Here is a 22,852-nt window from a genome sequence, read left to right on the forward strand (position 1 = left end):
GAGCGGGGCGGGCGGCGAGGGGGGCGTGTCACCATTTAATTCATTAAAATGTGTCGGAGAGCGTGGGAAAGGCGGCGGCTTTTCTTCCCAGCGCACGGACCCGGACGAGGGCGCGCACGCGCGCTCCCGACGGGAACGGCCGCGGCTCGAAGCGGGCCGGGGGGCGTTCCCGTCCCGGGGGGCGGCGGGGGGGCAGTGACGGCGGAGGGGCCTCGTGGCGGCGGGCGCAGCGCAGGACACGAAACGAGCGGGCCGAGCGCGTCCCGCCGTTCACCCTCTCGGTACCGGCCCGGTTTGCAGCGCTCGGCCCGTGTGTGACAGCGGGAAACGCCGTCCGGGCGGACAGCCGCTGGGTTTGATGGAGAACCGCTGGCGGCTTCAGTCCCGGGCTGCGTGCGGGGTTCTCCGGCTGCGGAGCTCGGTTTGGGGCCACGTGTGTTGGGCTGGGCTCCGGGGGATGCGGCCGTGACCCTCTGCAGGACGCGCAGTGAGGAGTGACTGAGAGGATGGACGCGTTGGCCTGGCAGTCGTGCCCAGGTGTTGGCAGGCCGGTGGGAAAAGAGCGGTCCCAGCGAGCAGGCATCCTCTGGGCACCAATGTCCCCTCGTGCGGCACCGACACCTCCCTGCTGCCCACGGGGCACTGCGGGGCAGCACGAGGCCTGCAGCTCACAGCCAACCTCGGGCTGGGCCCGTGCCCAGAAACTTGTCAGATTGTTTGGAAACGGCATCCGAGCAACAGGGAGCTCACGTGGAGCGTCCGTAGCGTGCGGGGAGCCTCGGCCCCCGGACGGATCCTGCGCCTGCCGGCCCCGTGTGAGCCACAAAGGCACGGGGAGCGGAGCCGCTTTCCTTGAGCCGGTCAAGTATGCGGCACGGCTTCCGATCCGGATTGCACAAGGAAGGAAGTTTGCTCGGAAGGGGATGGGGATAAGGTGGGGGAGAAGGGAGGGAAGCACATTCCTGCCTGATGAGGAACAATGTTGATAGATTCATTTGTAAACTAAAGCTGGCCTCGGTGCCAAACACCTTGTCCCCATCAAACCGCGAAGGATGTGCAAGAAATACACAAGGCGAGGAGAGGAACTGCCTGATATCCGACGTGGTGTGCGAGTTCTCAGGGCTCTGCAGGGCACCCCGGAGCCGCCCCAGAGCTGCACAGTGAAGCACACAGTGTGTGGGGAGCCGGAGGTGCTGTGCTCCTGCTGCAGCAGGTGCGGGGTGAGCAGGATGTCCCCGGGCCCTGCTGCATCCCACCCAGGAAACGGCTTGTTTTGCACTGCTTTCATCCAACCCAGACCCTTCTCCCTCACCTTACCCCCATCCCTTCCTGAGCTCTCAGCTCAGGGTCCAAAGGTGAAGCCAAGTTGTGAGACTGGAGTGACTGGATCCGTTCCCTTCCCCTCCCTGCAGCCCCCACTGGCTGCTGCTTTCCTTCTCCTCCGTCACTGTCCTACTGCAGCATCCCCCAGCAGCAGGCAGAGGCAGAGCACTGCACTCATGTGGCACCCCAGGGACAAACACACTATCAAACAGCCCCATAAAAGCACAAAGGGCCCCTTAGTGCCCCCATAAACGTTAAACATTACTACGGCGCAGGCAGTGGGGTAGGTTTGCTTATTTATTTATTTATTTATTTATTTCCAAAGAAGCCAGATAGGGAAACAATATTGCAGGCTGATTAAAAAGCCAGCTTCATTCTCTTTGATCCATCTCCACCATTGAAAACCGGACGATTTATTGCTTCCTGGATGCTGCTCAAGGCCGGCCCGGCTCAGCAGTTTGATGCTGGCCCTGCTGGGGACGACCTCACCGCACCTCCACGTCCTCTGCTCCAGGGCACAGCGGGCAGCACCCCGCGCCCATCCAGCTCAGCACCTGGGGGTCACATCCTGCTGCGCCCTCGCACTGCCCACGGGCAAACTCAGTGCTGCAGCGCTGCCTGTGCTCAGCCCGTGGTGCCCAACCTGGCGGAGCGGCGTCCTGCCGGCTGCTGTGCCACAACTGCTGCAAAAGGGACCTTGGGGTAAAAGAGAAGAGGAAATTCCGATTCCAGCTGAAGAGAGAATTAAGAAAAACGCGTTAGCACCTAGACAGAGTGCAAGAGTGCTAGACAAGGGGCTGGAAAACCAGGAAATGAAACACAATTCCTTGAGGTTATGCAGAGAAAGGAAATAAAAAATGCAGACAACGGAGTGGGAAGCTGTAAGAATCGATAGAAAAACGATGATGGCTGAGGGAAGATCAGAAGGCATCTTCATCCCATTAGGAGGGGTAATCCCCAGCGCATCACATGGCTTGGGGTGACACGGCCCGTGTGGGGACTGTCCTGTGTGGCAGCACCAGCAGCCAGCCTGCCGGGCACATCTTCATCACGACGGTGCAAAGCAGGGACTGCTGGGGAGGGCTGATGGGCACCTGCATTGACAGCATGGAGGAGAGGAAGGGAGCACGGTGTGTGAGGCTGTGGGGAGCCACCTCGGTGCCCTTCTGACACAGGGCCCACCGGGGGTGGGGGGTGAGAAGCATTGGGTGTGATATCCCTGAGGGGAAGGAGCCCTCAGCACTGCACGGCCATGAGCTTTTGGAGAGGGAGAGTGCATCAACACTGCAGCATAAGCTGCCCGGGCAGGCGTTTTGCTGGCCTGTAAATGACACACTTAAGCCAAGAGCCCCTCGGGCCCTGTTAGCAATAACATCAGTGCCTGGCAGTTAACTGGGATTAGGGCAGGAATTCTGCAAATGCTCCTCTGTTACAGGGTGGAGTGCTTTCAGCCCATCCGGGATGCAGCAGCCAGCAGGGCCCAGAGCTGTGGGACAGAGGGTAGCATCACCCAGACACGTGCCCTGTACCCACAGAGCACACTGAGCGCTGGAGGTGCTTTCTTGGTCTTGGGGGCAGCAGCTGGAAGTGGGCACAGAGCAGAAACCTCCTTCAGTGACCCTCCCATGGGGAGCAGAGAGGCTTTGCTGGACAGGGACACACCTCACCAGGGTGAGCGTGCTGGGCCCCGATGGGCGCCATGGGGTCAGCAGCACCTGGTGGCATTTTGGAGAGCTCTGCCATCCTCTTGCCATGCCCAGCCTGGGGAAGGGCAGAAATAAAGCAACAGATCCGTTCCCCAGGTGCCTCTGATTTAATGCTCCCATGGAGGCCACGTTGCCAACCGTCACCACATCAGCGCAAATGTGAGAGCCCCCCACCCCGCAGACCCCAGAACACGAGCCCACTTTCCAGCCTCACACCACAAACCCAAGCCCACTCCCCACAGACCTGCCCAAGCTCACAGGGGAGTGCATCCTGCAGTCCCCATCCTGCTGCCGAGCCATCCCACTCCCCGTGCTGCCCTCAGTTCAGCTCGTAGACACGCTGCTCATCCCCCACGGTAACAAGAATGTCCCGAAACTGCGAGACCACACGTCCAAAATGAGACCCTTCCCAGAACACCTTCCCGCAGCGGGTGCAGCAGTAGAAGTCAGTGAGCTCGGCTTTGTCCAGCACCCCGGGGGGGATGGCAGCCACCTGCAGGGCTGTGCCCCCCACCAGCCCCACGTCTGCCCCGCACGGCCCCGTGCTCTCCAGCCGCTCTCCCGGTGTGCTGCCGGTGGGCTGAGCGGCGCCGCAGGTCCGGCCAGGCTTCTCGTACGATGTCGGGCAGCCTGCAGGGACGAGAAACAGCAGAGAAACAGTCAGCCAGCAGCGCGCTCAGCCATGGGAACAGCCCACCTTGCCCGGCTGCACCTGCGGGAGGAGCATCTGGGAGGTGAGTGCCGGGGCACTGCGGGGACTGCGGGGTACTGCGGGGCACTGCGGGGACTGCGGGGCACTGCGGGGACTGCGGGGCACTGCGGGGACTGCGGGGCACTGCGGGGCACTGCGGGACGCGCCCAACGCGCTGTCCCTGCACGACCCGGCCGTGTCTCCGCCGGGCCAGCGGATCGCTGCCATCGCAACCAAAGCACCTCAAATCCCACGGCATTTTTGGCAGCTCGGTGCGGGCTCTCGCTGCTCGCGTCCCCGCGGCGGGGAAACAGCGGCTTGTTGGATCCGGGCAGCGGAAGCGAGGGCCGAGCTGACTGTCATCCATCAGGACGCCTGGCAGCCGGGCCGCGGGGCGGGCTGCGCTCCCTGCTACGGGATGACTCATTTCGGCAGGGGGGGGACTCATCCTGCCCAGCGTCAATTAAGGCGACAAAAGGCATCTTGCGGCTCTCCGGCAGCATCTCTGGGGCTTCCAACCTGCCCCTGGCGAGGATCAGAGGGAGCTTTGTTGGGACTCAACAGTGCCGGAGGGGGCACCAACGCTCCGGACCGGCTGGTCCCTGCATCGGCACACCGGGAATTGCAGTGGGGCAAAGCAAGGCTGAGGGCTGCTCTGTGTTCTGTCTCTGAGGCTCAGATTCTGGGAGTTTCTGCAGGAGAATCCACCAGTGGGTGGACTAATCCTAACCCCAACCCCAGCCCCAACCCTCACCTGGCATCAGGCAGCCCCCAGCCTGGTGCACAGGGATGGGCTCTGTGCTGCAGCTCCGAGCACACAGACTGGGCTGCCTGCCTCACCCCAGGCACTTGCTTTCCTTCAGTCTCAGCTCATAACACTCAGACAAAAATACACCCTTTCCCAACTTTTCTATTCATAGTGCCTGCTCTCAGGACCCCAGCAGGATGGATTCAGCCATCACCACAATGACAGCAAGGACACTCACCGTGAAACCCCCTAAAAGCCCCTCCAGCATCTCAGCCTCTGCAGCATCCCAAACCCTGCAATACCTCAGCCCCTCAGCATCCCAACCCCACAGCAGGGCACTCACAACCCCATAACCCCAGCCATTCGCTCTCCCTTTGGGCACACTCCATCCACCCACCCAGGTGCCCACCTGGCTCTTGCCAAACAGGATCCCCCCTCCTTCCCTGACACACCTCTGACTCCCAACCACCCCGACCCCATCCCCCTGGTCAGTGTCTCGTGAGAAAGAGGCAGGCAGGGAGGAAAAGTTCATCTCTTAAAAGCCTGGGGAGAGAAAGGCAGTGACAGTCACCCAGTGTTATGCCTTTGGCCTGCACCAGCCCCCTCCCTAATTGTGGCGCTTCAAAGGGTTGAAAATGCTACATCACTTCAAAGTAACCATTTTTGAATGGGAGATTGTAAAACCCCCCTCCCCCTCCCACCAAATTCTTTGCGGGGCTTTTGAAGATGGGCGCAGGGTGCCGCTGGGCGCTATCAGCGGGGAAAGCCACGCTGGGAAAAGGTCAGAGCCCCAGAACAGAAATGGCTTTCCTGGGGGAAAAAACTTTGGGAAAGAGGGAACTTTTCTCCCCTTGTCAATTTGCTGCAGTGTGGGCACCCTGTGACAGCCCCACGGGCGCTGGGCACACCAGGATGCGGCACACAGTGCGGGGGGTGGGGTGGGGGTGAGGCTTTCTGGCACACCGTGGTTTTGAGATCTGCAGTCTCAGGAGGTCTGTGATGCTTTGCACCAAAGGCTGCATTCCCACCGCAGCTCCGCAGAGGAGAAATGAAAGCAATTCCTTACCGAATCAATTCGAAACACCTCTTGGGAACTAATAATCCCATTATAAAACATCATGAAAATAAAAAGCCCTTTGGCCTCTCGCTCACCTCTCTCACTCTTGCCTGGGTCACACAGGGACGATGGAACCAGGCGGGCTGTGCAGGGCTCACAGAGCAACGGGGCCGGGGCTGGGCACAGCACAGCTCCCAGGGCAGCAGTCACGGCCCTGAGCTGCTGGAGCTGGGACACACTCAGCTGTAGGGCTGGGGGTTGGGTGCTGCTGTGCGGGGCCGGGTTGGGCTCAGTGATCCCTGAGGGTCGGTTCCAGCTCGGGATGTTCTGTGGTTCTGAGATTCTGATGGCACCATCACCACAGGGGATGCAGAGCCAGCAGCTCCGAGGAGGGGACACCATGCAGGGACCCCCTGCTCAGGTGCTGCAGCATGGGGTTGCTGCAGTCTTGTCCCGGGGACCCCAGGAGAAGCGTGGCCAGGAGCTTCAGCCGTGAGATTCTGGACAGGAACTGGGCAGGGGATGTGCACCCCCAGCAGCAGCCCCCAGCACTGCAGGGCTACTCAGAGTGCATGGTGAAGGAGAGCAGCACTGGTGAGCTGCAGACCCCACACCCGATTTATTCTGCAGAGCCCTGGGTCGGCGGAACGGTTCCGGAAGCCCCCACTGTGGGATGGGGCACAGGACGGTCGGGGGAGCCAGGACTGACCGTGTTCCTATTTCCCTTTCTCAGGCCGAACAACCCCTCCCCCACTCTGGGCACGCTGGAGGTTCAGTGCCAGGACATGGGTGAGTAACCCCGACGTCCCTTTGTGCTGCTCTTTGTTCCCACAGCACATCCTGCCCCCAGGCCCCGCTTCCAGCCCAGTCTCCCTGTGCCCCCCAAGCCCATCCATGCTGTGTTCTCCTGCCTGGCCCCAGAGGCTCCGGGCTTTGGCAGCCCTTGTGCAAGCCGAGCCCTTCCCACAGCCCCGCAGCCGCACCCAGCTGTCATCGCGCACACGGGAGACTCGTCCATAATTAGGCAATTAAGGATTGGGTGTTTTGGAGAAAGCGCGCATCGTAAAGACTTTGCACAAGTCTGAAAGCAGACCTGGGAGCATTCTTGGAGTACAAAGGTGCATGGGAAACCTCAGCGTGGTGAAAGATTGAACTTGATAAGAGGAGTTACGAGCCTGAGAAACACTGGATTGCAGGGTGCTGAAGATGCCTGGTTATCTTTTCCTCCTCTCTAAGTCAGATAAGCCAAGGACAAAGGACTTGTGATTGTGCAACCTGGGCTGCTGCGGCCTGGCCACGTTCTTGAGACGTTCCCAGGGTGGTGCTGGGTGGAGGAGCTCAAGGCAAAGGGGCACCTTCAGCAGCTCCAATCGCTGTGCTGCCGTGAGAGCAAAGATCGCAGGTTCTGCACCCAAAGTTGGCAGCCAAGCAGGAGCAAAGCTTCATGTGGTCTCCATGTTTGCTCCTGCCTCAATGCCTGCCCCCGGTCCTGAGCAGGAGCTCCTCAGTCCCATCCCATGCCCCATATGGACACCCCAGCAACCCCACTCCACCCTGTGGGATAGCTGCTTGGTTTGGGGCTGAAGGGGCTGCACCCCAGCTCTATGAGCGCAGCCTCTCGAGGTCTGATACAGGACCAGTCCTCTTCCCTGCCTGCAGAGCAGCCCAACATGTGCAGGGCTGTTGGCTGCCCTGCTCGCTGGGGCTGTGTTCCAGCTGAGGTGGGGAGGAGGCCCAGGATGCTCCACGGCTGTGAGAGCAGTTGTGGGATGGCTCAGGGACCGAGCGCCCTTCCCATGTGCCAGTCAGACTGGTCTGATGCCCAGAGCAAAGCCACATACCGCAGATCATTGAAGCAGGGTAGGAAAAACATGCACCCATCCTCAAGGTTTTGGACACGAGGGGTCCTGCTGTGGAGCAGAGCCCCTGGCTGAGGAAAAGGCTCTGGACCCCATTGCCATGCCTGGGAACTGCTGTGCTCCCTGCCCACTCGCTGCTGTCCTGAAACTTTGCCTGCCTGCATTGGCAGAGCATCCACAAGCACCAGGGCACAATGCCAGCTGGTTTTACCACACTGACTAAGCAAGAAGCTTCCCTTGGCCAGACAAGAGCCTGTGACACAACCCATCCACCTGGGTCATCAGGAGCCTGCACGCTGCCGACGGCCTCCAACCACTTTGCACCTTGCCTGTGCCATGTGGGGACCCACAGCAGTGCCGCCTCCCACTGCTCTGTCCCCAGCCTGAACTGGGCAAACAGCCCACCAGGAAAGCTGCTCTGAGCACCCCACTGGGACAAAGACATCATGAGGCAAAGCTGCCTGGGCTTGAAGTGACTTTCAGCACTTCCATCAGAGCCTCTTGCAAGGAAAATGCAGCTGTGTCAGGGAAAACATTCCCTGCAAGCTCGGTGCGAGGCTTCTCGCCAAGGCTGGGTGCTGGGCAAGCATCTGCCCATGGTCCCAGGGATAAATCTGAGCTGATGAACTGCCCACCTGGGTGAGCAGCGGGGCGCTGAACCCCCATGCTGTGTGTGGGGCAGAACTGCTCCCCTCTGCCCATCCTGCTTCGGCTCACACAGATGCTGTCAATCCCAGCAACACCCAGAGAACTCTAAATAGGGTCAGAAATCCAAGCGTGGCTGAGCACGGGGTCACGAGGGACCCTCTGGCAGCTCCTTGGGATTCGCAGCACAGGCAGAGCCCAGCTGGCACAAGTCAGCTTTTCTTTCATGTCTCTGTGGCAGCAGAACACCGATCCTGCTGAGGTGTTTGCTGCTGGCTGCCCTGCAGTGAGGGATGCTCCCTGGCATGGCCGTGGTCTGTGTGGGGCTCCTGCAGCCTTGTGTCCTTCCCCGCTGACCCCATCCCTCTGCAACAGGGGAAGCGGTTGTGGGGCTGTTTCCCATTGCACAGGAGGGTGTGAAGGCTGCAGCAGCTGAGGGTCCCCAGAGGGGCCGTGTAAAGAAGTGGTGGTGCCATGTGAGCCCCCACAGCTCCATCACCTCTCCTGATGGGGGAAGGGGAAACTGCTCACGCGGCTGAATGCAAACCACAGCATTGCTATTTCCCATACTCCAGAACTGGTGGAACAGGCTGGGCTGGTCCCTGGGTACACACAAACAGCGAGTGCCCTCACCAGAGAAACCACCAGGAGGATGCCCTGGCCTTTCGGAAGCACAGTGCTCCCAGGCTGCCGGCACCATGGGAAAAGTCACCACATTCACTGTCCCATGAGCCACACACGTGGCTCCCAGCAAAGCCACAGCTGGCCAGGAGCACACAGCAGCTCGTGCCTTGCACTGCCCTGCTCGGGCAGATGGGCAAACCGAGGTCTGGGGGAAAGGGCTGCGCTGGGACGAGCACGAGTGCAATGGGCGGGGGTGTCTTGGCAAGGCTCAGCAGGTCTGCACCCAGCTGCAGCCTGGTGCTGAGGGTCTCCATTCCTCATCAGGGAGAGATTCTGTGCACGCAGCCCCGGGGCAGCAGTGGGACACACATCTCTGCCCGCCCTCCCTCCTGTGCCCTCTCACCTGTGCTGCCGTCCCGCAGTGAGAGCCTGCTGCCCTCCACCAGCTGCCTCATCCTCTCCTTCGGGACTTTCAGGTATTTGTCACAGTTGCACACCTGGGAAAAGAGTGGGGGGAGGTTGTGAGATGGTGCTTGGGATGTTTGCAACCTCGAGCACCAGCCCCATCCCTGGCCTTCCCAACTGCGCACATGGGGACACCGAGGCATGTCCCACTGAGCTCAGGGCGCTGCCAGCAGCCAGGCACGCTCAGCCTCCCCTCGCCCTCCCTGGAGCACTGTAAGGTGCTGGAAAGCAGCAGGTTGATTGCCAGGATGTGCCACAACGCCTTTTGTTCACTATTTGCTTTGAGGGGCTGTTTTTGCTTGCGGAGCACTTTAGGCAGACTGCATGGAAGGAAAGCAGTGAGACAGGTGCACAACTTCACCAACCAGAACAAGTTTCCTGCCTGGGGGTTTGCTCCAAAGCCTGTTGAAACCAGAAAGGTTTCCACTGCCCAAGCGGGCACCAATGAAGGCCCTCAGCGTGTTTGCAGCTGGAACGGCACCGGGGTCACGGCAAGGTGCAAAGATGGCCCTTCTTCCCACACAGCAGCTTCAGCAAGGACCATTTGTTTGAAAACGAGCTCTGCCCCACAGCAGGAGGAGCAATTTCCATCCGCAGCCTCACAACGTCTGCAAAAGCTCCACTGGATCCCCAGAAGACACCAAGCTACAGTTCCTGAAGGCAGAGGCTGAGGCGGGCAGAGCTGTGCCACCACAGCCGTGAGCCCCAGCCACATCCTCGGCACGTCCACGGCAGCTTCGCCTCCTTGCCCTGTGGGATGGAGGGCAGCACAGGGCCTCGCTCAGCCCCCCAGGCTCTCCCATTCAACCTGCAACCCTCACTCTGGGGCATTCTGGCCACAGTTCCCACCCGCTCCGTGCCCTGCTCTGCCCTCCTTCATGCGGGGTAACCTCCAGACAATTCCTCTGCCTTGCTGAAATCCAGCACTGCTGTGACTAGGGACGATGCAGCCCCTGGGGCCACATACACCGTGGCCATGCGTATCCTATTGCCTGGGGCTCCCAAACACTGCTGGGAGGTTCTGTGCCCCCGCCACCTCCAGAGCCCCTGGGCCTTCCCCATCCTCAGCTCCCAAGCACACTCCGGAGCCAGATAAGCCACTTAGCAGCAGCAATTAGCTGTAATAAAAATTGCAATTCATGTTTTCTCGTAACGCCCTGCCAGAACAAGACAGAAGAAACGAGGCGAGCAGGGCAGCCTGCCACCTCAGGAAGGCAGGGGGGGCAGCGCCGGCCTCGGGCTGGATGCTCTGGATGCTCCTCTCCCGCATCCCGGGGCCGGGAGCAGTTTTTGTACGACTGGCTGCACGGGGGGACAGGGGAGAGTCTCTGCTGCGGAGCCGCGGGGCGGGACGGGGCAGCTCCCCACGGGCTCCCGCAGCCCCGCGCTCCGTGCCACAGATGGGGTCTGTCCCCGCAGGTGCCCGGGGCCGTGCGTCCCGGCGCGGCCCGCAAGCACACCTCGGAGGAGGAGCAGCTCGTGCTTTCTCACGCTAGGGCAGCCCTTTGCCAGCACACGCTTAGTCACTGGTAAATCCCAGCCGAGATCTGCTCTGCCCGCTGTGAAACGGATCTTGGCTGCACCCCCGCTGAAGCAATCCCAGCGCTCGGGAGCCATGGCGGGTGCGCTTTCCCACGGCAGCCCGGCTTCCAGCGCCCCGTGTGAATCAGCCCCGGCGCGGGCAGCGTGAGCGGGGCCGGCAATGAGCGCCCGGCGTGGCACACGTGCAGGCAATGGGCACCGGTGCTGCTGGCTGCCGGCCGGGCACAGCCAGGCGAGCGGCTCCCATCGCCGTGCCCGATGTGCTGAGCGGCGGCTCTTTGGGTGGGCAGGGAAGGCTGAGATCTCTGTGCTCTCTTGGTCTCCGCTCACCATGTCAGTGTCAAGGGCAAGGTCTGAGTTTGGTCCGTGCCAGCCTAACCTGCTGTCCCCGTTACCGTCCCTTTCTGTTGCTTTCTGCTCCCCTCTGCCCACCAGTTCTGCACCGCAGTGCAGGAACCAGCAGCTGCTGTCCCACTGCCCAGCACCCGCTGCACACACAGAGACTGCTCCCAGGTGTTCTGCAGTGCCACCAAGAGACTCATCAGAAGGGGACAGAAGCCCCAGACTGTGACAGCTCAGTGAGTCAGCACAGCCGGCACCGAGCTGGGACATCCCCAGCTCCAGCAATCTGAGCTGGCCCAGCTCTGCCTGCACAGCACAAGGAGCACAAGGCCCCCAGATGCCTTTTGCAATGCTGGGCCGGCCGGTGGCTCCTTTGTTTCGGACAGTGATCCCTGCCTCTCCCAGCCCCGTGGGGGGAACTGCGCCGCAGTGACGCACAAACCTCCCAGGACTCGAGGGACTGGATGCACCAGCCCGGAGCTCCCGGCCATCTCAGCACCCCACACTGTCCCAGGTTCAACAGGCGTCAGGAGCCAAACTTTCTGGGTCTTTAGAAGGGCCCTGGGAGCTGCCCTCAGCCCAGGCGGAGGCTCAGAGGCTGGTCCCGGGCACCTGGAAGGTCAGCGGTGCCGGCTGGAGAGGGGCCAGTCCTGCTCCTTCCTCTGATACCCCAGAAAGCTGCACCCTCTAAGTGCTCCGGAGTCACTTTGGTGGTACAGGAGTTGGCCCATAATGGTGTCCAGCAGAACGGGCTTCTCCCATTCACTCCGCCAACACACGACACCAGGCCAGCATCACTCACCAGTGCTGAAGGCCCTTGGCACTGGTTGTGCTGGTGATATGTAACTCTCTGCCTGGAGAGCTTCTGGCTTAGGAAATCCTCAGTGTACCAACACTGGCTGTAAAGGACAACATCGGTGTTGCCTGGAGTGAACTCTGTGGGGCAGCTCAGGGCAGCTCATGTCAGGACAATTCCCTGGGTGTCTTCCGCTCGCCGTATCACAGGGCCACACAACTGCCACCTGCAGTGACATCTCTTTCCTACTCACCGCCTACCGTCTTCCTTTCTTTCCCTCTCTCCAAGATGGATATCATGTGGTGAAAGGGCCACTCCTCCGGATGGAGGTTGCAGCTCTCATCCTGGTTGTGAAACCACAGCTCTTGAGCATCCCAGAGTTTCTTTCGGGGACATACTGAGGCCGGAACGCTCACCACACTGCGATGCAGGGCGCCCAGGCCCAGCACAGGTTGCCCTCATTGCTGGCCCATTGCACAGACAGGCCTGCCTCTGTGGGACCCCAAAGCACAGAGGACCTGGAAGGGAGGGGGACTGTGGGGATGTCAGTGACAAGAAAATCAGGTAACCACCGCTGGCAAATTCCAATCGCAAGTCAGGGTTTGATGCCTCATGCTCACCTGCTGCCTCCACGTGTGTATTTCCTCATATTATTCCCAACTCTCTAGCTCCTTCTTGCTGCAGTTACAGCTTTGACCTTCAAATGCTCTTCTCCTTCTCTATCAAACATAGGTCTGGATTCCCCTCTACCCTACAGCAACTCTGAGCCCCACAAAGTGTAGACCCTGTGGGTACAAAGGCCACCTCCAGGCACAGCCCCTGGGACAGCCACACGTCCAAGGGAGATCAGAGGGCAGTGGGCTGGCTGCTCCCCTTCCCTGAAGAGCCAAGAGCTTGTTTTATCCGCTGTCATATCATCAGTACCTGCTGCTGCTCCTGCCTTGCTGCATGTGGTCTGACACCTTGCCTTGGCTTCCCGCAGAAGCCATGCTGGGAAAGTGGGTGAAGGTGGCCACATGGGATGGCAATCTGAGCACAGTCTGCTGGTCCTGGCTGTGCAAGGGGCACTGGTGTGTGTATGGCCACAAGAAGCCCATAATGTGGTGCCGGTGGGTTCCTGGGATCACGCAGGGGCATTCTGGTTCACAAAGAGGGAAGGGCTCTGTTTATTGACTCATTAACATCACTTCCCTCATCACCAGCCAGGTACTCTGAGAGGTCTCTTAGGCAAGTGCTGACCTAGCCCAACCCTGCTAAGCTGGTAAGATGACATGGGATCCCATGCCAGCCTGGTATGGCGTTCCCACTGCTTTCTCTGCTCCCGCTTTGCTATTAGTCATCTGTTTCTGGAAGGTTTCTCATGCATAATGAAGTGTTTCAACACTCGCATAAGCCAGTTCTTCTCATCAGGAGTGACCTGCTGCATTTCCCAACGCTTTCCCTAGGCAGTCCTTCCGATTGCCACGAAATACAGAGTTAAAACATGAAGTTTTCTATCCCCCTCGGAGGCAAAAGGTGTGGGAAATTGAACAGATAAGAATGCCTTTAATTAGTATCATTTGCATAAGCCCTGGGAAAGGCTCACCTGACAGCTAGAAGGGCCTCATTTGTCTGGGAGCACGAAACAAGAACCACGGGCACGAAAACGGGCAGATTAGTGGAGCTGACAAGATTGGGGAGATAGTGCCAGCAGAGGTCAGCCCCGGGGAGCAGAAAGTGGCCAGGGCTGCTGCAACCCCGGCGGGCAGCGCTCTGGCTCCAGGCCTCTCTTCAGTCTCCCTCTTTGGGGCAACCAACTCTCAGCTGCCACGTGCCGGCACACGGCTGCTCTGGGGAAGGAGAGGGGAAGGGTAGTGCACACAAGTCCCCAGGTGGCTTGGGAAGGCTGCCAGAGTGAGCTCAGCATCCAGCAGGGCTGGGGCTGGGGTTTGTCTTCCAGCTCTGCCCTGAGCTCCCAGGCCATCACGTCCTTCACATCTCCCTGTGCACGCTCACTCATTCCTCCACATAAGCACGTGCTCCTCCCGGGATCCCAGCAGGTGGGTGCCTGCTCCACCGGGAGACCTCCTGTGGGGCTGCCTTCCTGGTGGTGGCAGCTGTGCCATTTAGCGCCATGTAGAGCCGTGCTGTGCTGTGTTGTGCCATGCCATCCTGTGCTGTGCCATTTAGTGCCACGCTGTGCCATGCCATGCTGTGCTGTGCCATGCCATGCCATTCTGTGCCATTGCAGCCGCAGCAGCTGACTACTGACTGTGCTCACTCCTCTCCACACACACGTGCTCACAGCAGCAGGTCCCTAACCACAAACCCCATCCCGCTGCCGTGCCGTCGTGCTGCCTGGGGTAGTTGGCTGCACTGAGGGCGACTTAATCGTCAGTGACACCAAAAGCCCTTTTCTGCACCTCAAGGCCTTTTCAGTGATGAGAATCTCACCTGACATTGCACCTAAACCCACATGCAAAGCTGAATTTCCCAGGGGAAAAAAAGTAAGATGCTCAACCCCCCACTCCCACTGCTCACATGCACCCCCCCCACATCCCTCCATCTCCTACAGCCATGTCTCAGCCTCACTTGCTTGGCTTCTCCTCCGGACTAGCAGAGCTGGGCTGCAAGCTGCAGATGTGGGGGCTGAGCCCCTCTGAAAGACTCAGTCTGCAGCAGCACCCTTGACCCAACCTTAACTGTAGCAGCAAGCCCTGTTTGTGCAGCTCCCAGCACAATGGGGTGCTGCTCTGGGACAGGATCCTTGGGGTTACAAGAAGTTTAATAACAAAGCCAGAACAATAATAACCGCCTTATAATCTTATAATGAGGTTGCTCGGCATCCCCAGTGCCTTTATTCCGGGGTGAGCTCCATGCCAGGAGCTCCAGGGCTGGCCCCTTCCCTCCCCTTGCCTGACCGCCTCTGCCTCTGCTCCTCCAGCCCTATGCCGACACTCTGCTTTTTGCCTGCATAAATCAACCTCCCTGCTTTATATACACCTCTGAGCACGGGTGAAACCCTTCTGGGTGTGCATATGTGCATCCTGCAGCCATCGGCTCCAAGGAACACACCTCCTGTGCGGGGCTGGTCCTGAGCCATCCCATCCCATCCCATCCCATCCCATCCCATCCCATCCCATCCCATCCCATCCCATCCCATCCCACCCCATCCCATCACATCACATCACATCCCATCCCTCTGCACCGTGGCAGACACAGGGATAACTTGTCCAGCTCTTCTTTGTACAGGGAAATCCTCCCCTCTGGTCACTAGCAGTCCCACACAGCACTGCTGGGCATCCCCAAAATGTGCACCGGCCCTACTGGAAGCTGTTTTCTGCCTGATTCAGGTGCCACATGTTGCTGTAAGCAGAGCCCGCGCTCTGTCCTCTGTCTCTGCACTCTCCTCCTGTGGTGGGGTCACACAGTTGCATGTGAAACTACCCTTGGGGCTCTGTTCTCTCCTGCAGGTGCTAGGAAAGCATCAGGAAATTACGTTCACAGTGTACTAAGCCAAATGCTACCCTTATTCTGGCTTCCCCTGACTTCCTCTGGCAGCTGTCCCACTGGACAGTTGGGGTCACGGGGCCAGCTGTGTAACATATGCCAGAGGGTTTCTCCCCTTGCCCAGCACTGAGCCCACCGAGTTTTCCCAGCGACCATCCATGCCCTGGAGGGGCTCTGATTTTCCCCAGAGCAGCGAGCAGCCTTGTGCCAACTGCTCCATATGCATTGCAGCCAGCCCATGTCCTTGGCACCCCAGCCTCCTGTGGAGCCCCAGGCAGGGGCACATGAGCAGAGGCTGAGCTGGGTGGCGATAGCAGTGGCCAGGGAAGCCGGGCTCACGTTTCAGCTTCTATTTTTATCTGGGAACCAAAGCCTGCCTGTGTTGCAATCTGGAGGCCCCCGGGGGACGCGCTGCCTCCCCAGCTGGAGCCAGATAGCATCAGCTCGATACCTGGCTTCCTTGTCAGCCTGCCAGACCTCCTGCGAGAGGGCAGCATCTTCCGAGGCACCCAGGCATCCCCGCCTGTGGTGTGCAGGGCAGGGGATCCTGGATGTCCTGCTCCTCATCGCTTCCAACCACCCAACACCCAGCATGCCACCAGCACTGCCGGCAGTGGGATGCACGGGTCCCCTTTCAACCTTGGCCCCAACCTTATGCCACAAACAAACTCAGGAGGACCAGGATTCACCCCCGGCCCCTGTGGTTGGAAGGCAGCAGGGTGAGTTTGGGCCGGGAAGAGGAGAGGACACAAAAGTGGTGGCAGCACCACGGTGAGGAGCCGGGCAGGGTGAGACAGCAGCCACCCCGAGCACCCTGCTGTTGGATCTGCGGGATTTGGTTTAAAAAACAACAAAATAGATTTAGTTGATAGGGCTGCAGCAAAATGGAAGCATCGAAAGCTCAAGGCGCTTGCTTGGCTTGCAGCAGTGCTGGGCAGGGACCCAAGCTGGGATTTTGCTCTCCCAGATGCAGGAACACCATTATCAGAGCGACAACATCACAGGCAGCACCAGAGCACAGCCCGGAGCCTCTGAGATGGGCACCAGGACAGCTGAGTCCTCTCGGTCCCCCGGCCGGCAGCAGCGCCTGCTCCTTTAATTGGGGCGAGACCAGAAGCTGCAGCAGAAAACGGGAATTAAAAAAAAAAAAAAAAAAAAAAAAAGCGTGAGAAAGGAAATCTGAGCAAGGCCTGGAGCGATCGAACCCATCCAGCGGAAACAATAGCCCAGGAAGAAAAACCAGTTCCTACACATAAGGTAGAATAGGCTGGGAACGGCTGAAGGAGGGGACGGGAAGGCCAACCCTGCGCTCACAGCCTGCAAAACAGCCCCGCAGCAGAGCCGGACTGCCCACCCCCCTATGTTGCCCACCCCCCCATGCTGCCCACCCCCCCATGCCCTTCCCGCAGTGCCCAGGCAGCCCCACGGGGCAGCAGGCAGCTCAGTTCCTCCGGCTGGAGCTCAGCACCCACTTGTAACTCGGCTGGGATCAGCGCCCAGGCAGCCGTTAGCCCTGAGCGTGGGATTAGCCCTGAGCAGGTCTGACCCCCAAATGTGGGTCTCAGGGTGCCTCCAGGAGAGGGAAAGCCGTTGGTGGCAGCACAGCCTTGGCACCGCCACAGCCCTGTGGGTCAGGAGCATGGGCACAGCTCCCTCCCTGCTCCCCACATCCCACAGCGGAGAGTGAGCAGGGATGAGTGGCTTAAAACCTGCAGGGCTGCAGAGGAGCGATGCGGGCACATCAGGGCAGCCTGTCCATCTGTCCCTCCCAGACACCCGTCCTCACTACCGGCCTGGCACACGCAGCAAGGCAGGTAAAGCAGCCCCAGCGCGGTGCAGGGCTGCTGAATGCGGTCCCACACTTTGCACCTCCACGTGCCAAGCCGTTCCGGCACCCCGGCATCCCCCCCACGCTCTGGCAGCGCTCTCCCTGCCTGCCCCAGGACTTGGCCTTGCCTGGCGTGTGCAGGAGGAGCCAAAGAGAGCAAGGGCAAAGCCGTTCCCAGCACATTTTTCTGCTTTGACACACTCGCCAGCCCTCTCAGGCTGCAGCTGGGTTCCCAGCACGCCGCCCGGCCTTCCCAGCCCGCTCCCCTCAGCGAGCAGCGCGTGGGGCCCCGGATTCCCCAGCTCTGGCAGGGAGCAGCACAGGACAATCTGCGGCTGGCAGGGGGGGCTCTGCGTGTGAGCCCCAGGCACCGTCTGCAGCCGCTTCGGGTCCCTGTGCTGAACCGGAGCCCGCAGCTGGGTCAGGAACCTGCACAGCTCAGCTGCGGAGTTCTCTCAGTGCCCAGGACGTGCGTCCAGACGAGCCGGGGACACCCGACAGGCAACGCCAGCCTGCAGTTCAGTAAGGAAATAGAGATCCTAAGGCAGAGATACCGCATTCGTAACACTGTGGGGCCCCTTGGGCAGCTGCCAGCAGCCCGGTGGAGGCACTGCTCTCATTCGGTGTGTTCCCACTCCAACGTCCAGGCAAGGCACAAACCCTGCCCGGCTCTGCTGGGGCAGCCCGGAGCCGCGTGGGGCTGTGGACCAGCCCATCCCGTCCCCTTCTCTTTTCTTTAAGACCCAAATAGAATGGAATAGAACAGAACAGCTCACTCCAGTTGAAAGGGACCTCCCAGCCCACCTTCTGACCCCCTCCGTGCAATCCAGACGGTAAAGCACCTTGTTCAGGGCATCATCCAAATGGATCTTGAACACTGACAGGCCTGAGGCACCGACCGCCTCTCACAGGATCCTGCTCCACTGTTTGACCACCATCACAGGGAAAAACATATGACCAGTGCCCAGTTTGAGCCGCAGGGCTCTGCTGGGCTGCATGAAGAGCCCCGACAACCAGCTCCAGCCCTGCAGAGCACGGCGGGTCCCGGCAGCGCGGCGTAAAGCATACCCACATGAGGGAGGGAAATGGTCAGAGGAAAAGCAAACAGATGAAAGCAGATCTGACATTTTGCAGAACAGAAAGGGAAGGAGCGATGCTGGGATGGAGGGGAAATGACCTCACGCAGGCCTCCCTCTGAAGGAGGAGGTTTCTATTCCGACTCTCAGCTCTGCGAACCATCTGACAGCTCAGCATGGGGCTGTTTGCTGCTGTTGTGCACCCCTGGTCCCACCGTGACCACTGGTGGTGCTGAGGGCTGTCAGATGTGTGCAGCCACCAACACAGCCAGACGTCCCCTCGACTGTCACCCACGGGTGAGGATGGTGGCAGCCTGTGGAGCTGGAGCTGCTCGGCACCTGGAAAATGAAACCATGACCCCATCCTGTACGCAGCCTGCCACAATGGGCGGCTTTCCTGGGTCAGCAGGTGGGAAGAAGGAGCAAATATTTGCCTTTGCAAACGCGATTGTTGCCATTACAGATATTGTGAAGCAGGAACGCGCTATCTCTCACGTAATCTTTCAGAGCCCTGAGCAGAGACCTGGGCTGGCCAAGTGGATCCACTTCTCCCAAGGTCGCCATTTGTCACCCTATTGTCCTCCAGGTCTCCCTTTGTGCCTTTCTGTTTCCTGAGCCAGAACCTTCCATCAGCCAGGAGCTCAGGGGAAAGAAATGGGTTCTCCAAGACAGGTTTTACATCCTGTTTTATCCAGGCTGCCCTCTTCTCATCTCTGGTGACTGCACGTCTTGTCCCAGCCCCAATGACCCTGCAGCATCAGCCTGATCACGTGGGTCCAGCAGCACCGGCCCCATCCTGCCCATCAGCACCCCAGCCGGACCCTCATGGCGTCAGGGCTGCTCTCTGCCCAGGGCTCCTCCCTGTGGTCCCAGCCCGGATACAGCCCTGCAATGCAGCAGCTGTTTGTGTGTCCCCAATGTGGAGGGCCACCATGTCACCAGAGGAGAATCAGAACTACTCCTCTGCCTCCATCGTTTCTAACAACCTCTGTTGATGGAGATGCCCATCCTCTTCAGCTCAAGAACTAACCTGAATCTTCCCTGCTGTGAGTCAGGACTTGTCCCCATCCTCGTGGAGGGTCCCACACTCTGGACTGCATTTACTCTGTTAGCTCAAAATCAGCCTCACTAGTAGGGGATAAAGTCGTTCTCAGTACAGATCCCACTCCTTGCAGGACCAGTGGTTCTGGGTGGGATTCCTGACAAACACTTTGCAGAGGGACCGAATTTCACCTCTCCAAAACAAATAACACCCGTGGATGGAAAGTGCTGCCGGGAGCTTCTGCTGGGGAAGGGAGGTGTGTGCCTATTCCCTGCGCTCCTCCCGGCTCCGGTGGGATGGTGGCAGGGTGGCTGTGGCCAGGACGATGCTGGGCTGGGGGTGGGAGCAGCACTGTGGCCTTGCTGGCTCCGGGCAGGGCTGGGCTCCGTTCCTCCCGGTGGGGCTGTCCCCCCCCGTGGGCTGTGCTCACACACGAAACCTCACATCTATCTGAGCTGCTCTCAGCGCCACTCAGATGCAGATTGCTCAATAACCAGCACCGCATCCCCAGGTGCCGTCGCTCCGCCTGCGGAGCCCCATGTTCCACCACATGCACGGCCACAGCCTGGTGTCCCCACAGCCACCAACTTGCCCACACACCGGATGCTCCAGAGCAGGAAACCACGGGCTCATCTGCCTGCCCAAGCACAGCTGGAGGCGCACGGCCTCCTCCAGCACCAAAACACCCGGATGGAAGCTGGGCTGCAGGGTGAGGCTGCAGGAGCTGCGGCCGCTCCGTGCTCCCATCCCCGTGCTGGCTCCCTCCCGGGCACATGAGCGAGGGCACAGTGCCAGCAGCTGATGGGAAAGTTCAGGGTCGGGGCGAGCTGTGGGGAGAGGCACATAAAGGACTTATTGTGCCGCGGGTCTCCCTCGGCTGTGCGTGTAGAGGGCGAGCAGTTAAAAAACAAAACGCAGCCCAGAAATATGACAAGACACCTTTTTCCCAGGCTGCTGTTAAACTCTAATTAAACATTTCAGCACACTCAAGCAAGGGAATGTCTGCTTCTCAGGCCCAGGCGATCTCAGCTGGAAAACATCTCTGCTGTGAACGGCCTCGCACAGTGTGACCCAGAAAGACGCCCCTCAGCCTGCAGCAATGCAAAGGCACACGCAGGGTGGGAGACCTGCCTGCACTGCATGGAGCTGCGGGTCGGGGCTGCATCGGGATGTGGGGCAGCACAAACTGCACAGACCATGTTCTGAGTGCGTGGCTGCCCCGGGTGCAACGCAGAGCCAGGCTCAGGGCTGCCCTGAGCACGGCCTCTAAGACCCTCAGATTGCCCACTGCTGAAGGGCTGTGAATCTGCCTCACTGCCACCAGCTGCATCTGAGCTGATGTGAGCTGAGACATGGGAACCCTTCAAGCGGGGCTACCGTAAAACCAGGCAAGGCCAGAGCTGGCATCGTGCTATTTCAAAGAGTGAAGAACAAACAAAACAGCACAAAAGAGCAGAGAAACAAAGCCAAGCACTGCAGGGAGTGCCAAGACTCCTCAACCACGGCGAGTGAGCAGAGGGGCACAGGGTTTGATCCACCCCTCTGCAGGTCCCCGCAATACTCAGCACTGTGATGCCTGATGCCAGGTGAGCACCACAGGGGCCCTTCCGGCAGCACCCAGCCCTCTGCACTTTATCAGACACAGACTCAGAGTTATCAGCTGCAAAAATCCCTCAGCACCTTGTTTGCATGCACAGACCACATACAGTGCATGGGATGTGCTGCCACAGGGGCTGCAAACCTGCAGAGAAGCCTTTGGTGGGACAAAAGTGGAATTAAAAGGGGATCCGGTGAGAAGCAGGCTGGTTTGAGTGATGTGATCCAATGGCTGCAGACAGACTCTGGCAACACTTGCAACACAGAGGGCCTCAGGGGGAGCACCGCCTTTGGGAATGAAGATGTGCATCTTAGCTAAAGGGGCATCAGCAGCTCTTGCAGGACTTCTCTGAGAGGATGCCCCAAAAAGAGTTTCAGAAAGAAGCTCGTTCAAAGTGAGAACTGGGACCTACAAGGACTCACCCCACCTGACACGAGGCTGAAGCCACAAACCACACTTAGTCTTCTTGGAGCCTCAGGAGCTCATGGTTTCCCACATGCATCCTCAGCATCGGCCAAGCCAGGGAAACCCTCCTGAGCTGCTGCATGATGCAGCAAGGTGGCTTTTGTGCACCAGGCCTGCAGTCGGGTCAGCATGACAGAGCAGTGCTGTGCATGAGCTGCAGCTCCACTGCTGCTTACTGATGCCACAAGGTGCGCTGCTCGCTGACGCTCTTTTGACACACAAGAAAAGGTTACCACGAAAACCTGCAATTTCTGAAATTGCTGGATAGTGGGAAAGCGGCGCGTCCTGCACGGCTGGGATCGCAGGGACAGCCCGGCTGGGGACACTGTCATTTGGCATCTCGTGGGGGTGGAATTTGGCAGAACTGGTCTCTCCTGCTCTGAGGACATTCCAACGCCCTGTGCGGGCAGCCTGAGTTACACTAACTGGATAAACACAGCAGCTGGGGGTTATCCATCTCAAGCCCCTTCACTTGGAAAGCACCAGTGCTGCTCCCTGCCCTGCAGGGAACTGTCAGCCCAGGTCAGCAGTGGCCTTAAATGCTCTCAGCCAGGGAACCAGGCTGCACCACAGTGGACTGTGCAGGACGCATCCATCCCCATCCCCAGCTCCACCAAATACATCTTGAGCTGTTCCAACAGTCCCAGAACACAGCAGGAGGTGATGGCCACAGGGATCGCAGTGCACGGGGCACATCCTGCAGCCTTCCTGCTTCCCGGGGGTGCTGCTGACTGGGGAGTGAGGAGCACTGTGACACCAGCAGCTGGTGGTGTGGGTCGAATCCTGACCTGTTGGCCAGTTGTTTCCCAGGCTGCCCCCTCCGGAAGGAAGCGTGTGCCGCCGCTGGAGCACAGCGTGGGGATAAAGGCGCTGCGATGCGATGCGCTCCTCCTCCCCTCTCTGGGCAAGGAAGGGGGATACCAGCTGGGGAGGGAAAAGGTTCCCAGGATGAAGGTGTTAAATGCCCTTCTCCCGTGCTGCTGTCACCTCGCAGTCCCCGGGGTGTGAGAATCAGACTATTATCCCCTCATTAGGAACTAACATACTGTACTAACCTTTTCACATGAAAGCTACAGTCTGTTCACCAACAAAAGCTGAGGGTTGGTTCCCAGGAGTGGAAAAAAAACAACCCAACAAGCACTTAGCAGGGTTGTGAGCCAGCCGTCCTCTTGGTGCTGAGGGCTGAGCCCCCACCAGTGCTACGAGGGGGATGGGGCTTTGCGAGAAAGGGCAGCGGATGCCCCTGGGAACCCCTTGCCTGTCCCCCCCATTGTGGGACTGAAGGGCTGTGGGTATGGGTTCACTGCAGAGAGCCCTGCTTCATCTGGGCACGCTGCCTGGGCTGACCCCAAGGGAGGGGATGCGCGGCTGGCAGAGCCCTTCTGACCACTGCTGCCACCATGGCTGCTCCAGGCTTCCCCTGAGCACCCTGCAGGGTCCTGCGCTGCTGAGCAAAGCACAGTGCGACCTGCATGGCCCAGAATCCCCACTTCCCTTCAGATTCCCTCCTAGGAGCTACCGCACTGCTCACCCCACCTGACCCCAGCAGCTGCTCAG

General features: G+C 59.7%; 1 protein-coding gene across 4 annotated transcripts in view; it reads right to left on the reverse strand.

The window, feature by feature from the left end:
- Positions 1-1,686: 1,686 nt before the first annotated feature.
- Positions 1,687-22,852, reverse strand: part of EXD3 (exonuclease 3'-5' domain containing 3) — a 176,371-nt gene continuing 155,205 nt past the window's right edge. For 2 of the 4 annotated variants that reach the window (XM_072352860.1, XM_072352859.1), the window contains exons 21-22: positions 9,057-9,150; positions 2,145-3,659 (exon numbers count right to left, since the gene is read on the reverse strand). In XM_072352860.1, the coding sequence (XP_072208961.1) occupies positions 3,349-3,659; positions 9,057-9,150 (405 nt within the window). In that variant the 3' untranslated portion in view covers positions 2,145-3,348. Of the gene's footprint in view, positions 2,056-2,144; positions 3,660-9,056; positions 9,151-22,852 lie in introns of those variants that run through there. The other 2 variants (XR_011905549.1, XR_011905548.1) reach the window with 2 other exon arrangements.

The sequence above is a fragment of the Excalfactoria chinensis genome, chromosome 18 (genome assembly GCF_039878825.1).
Source record: "Excalfactoria chinensis isolate bCotChi1 chromosome 18, bCotChi1.hap2, whole genome shotgun sequence".
NCBI lineage: Eukaryota > Metazoa > Chordata > Aves > Galliformes > Phasianidae > Excalfactoria > Excalfactoria chinensis.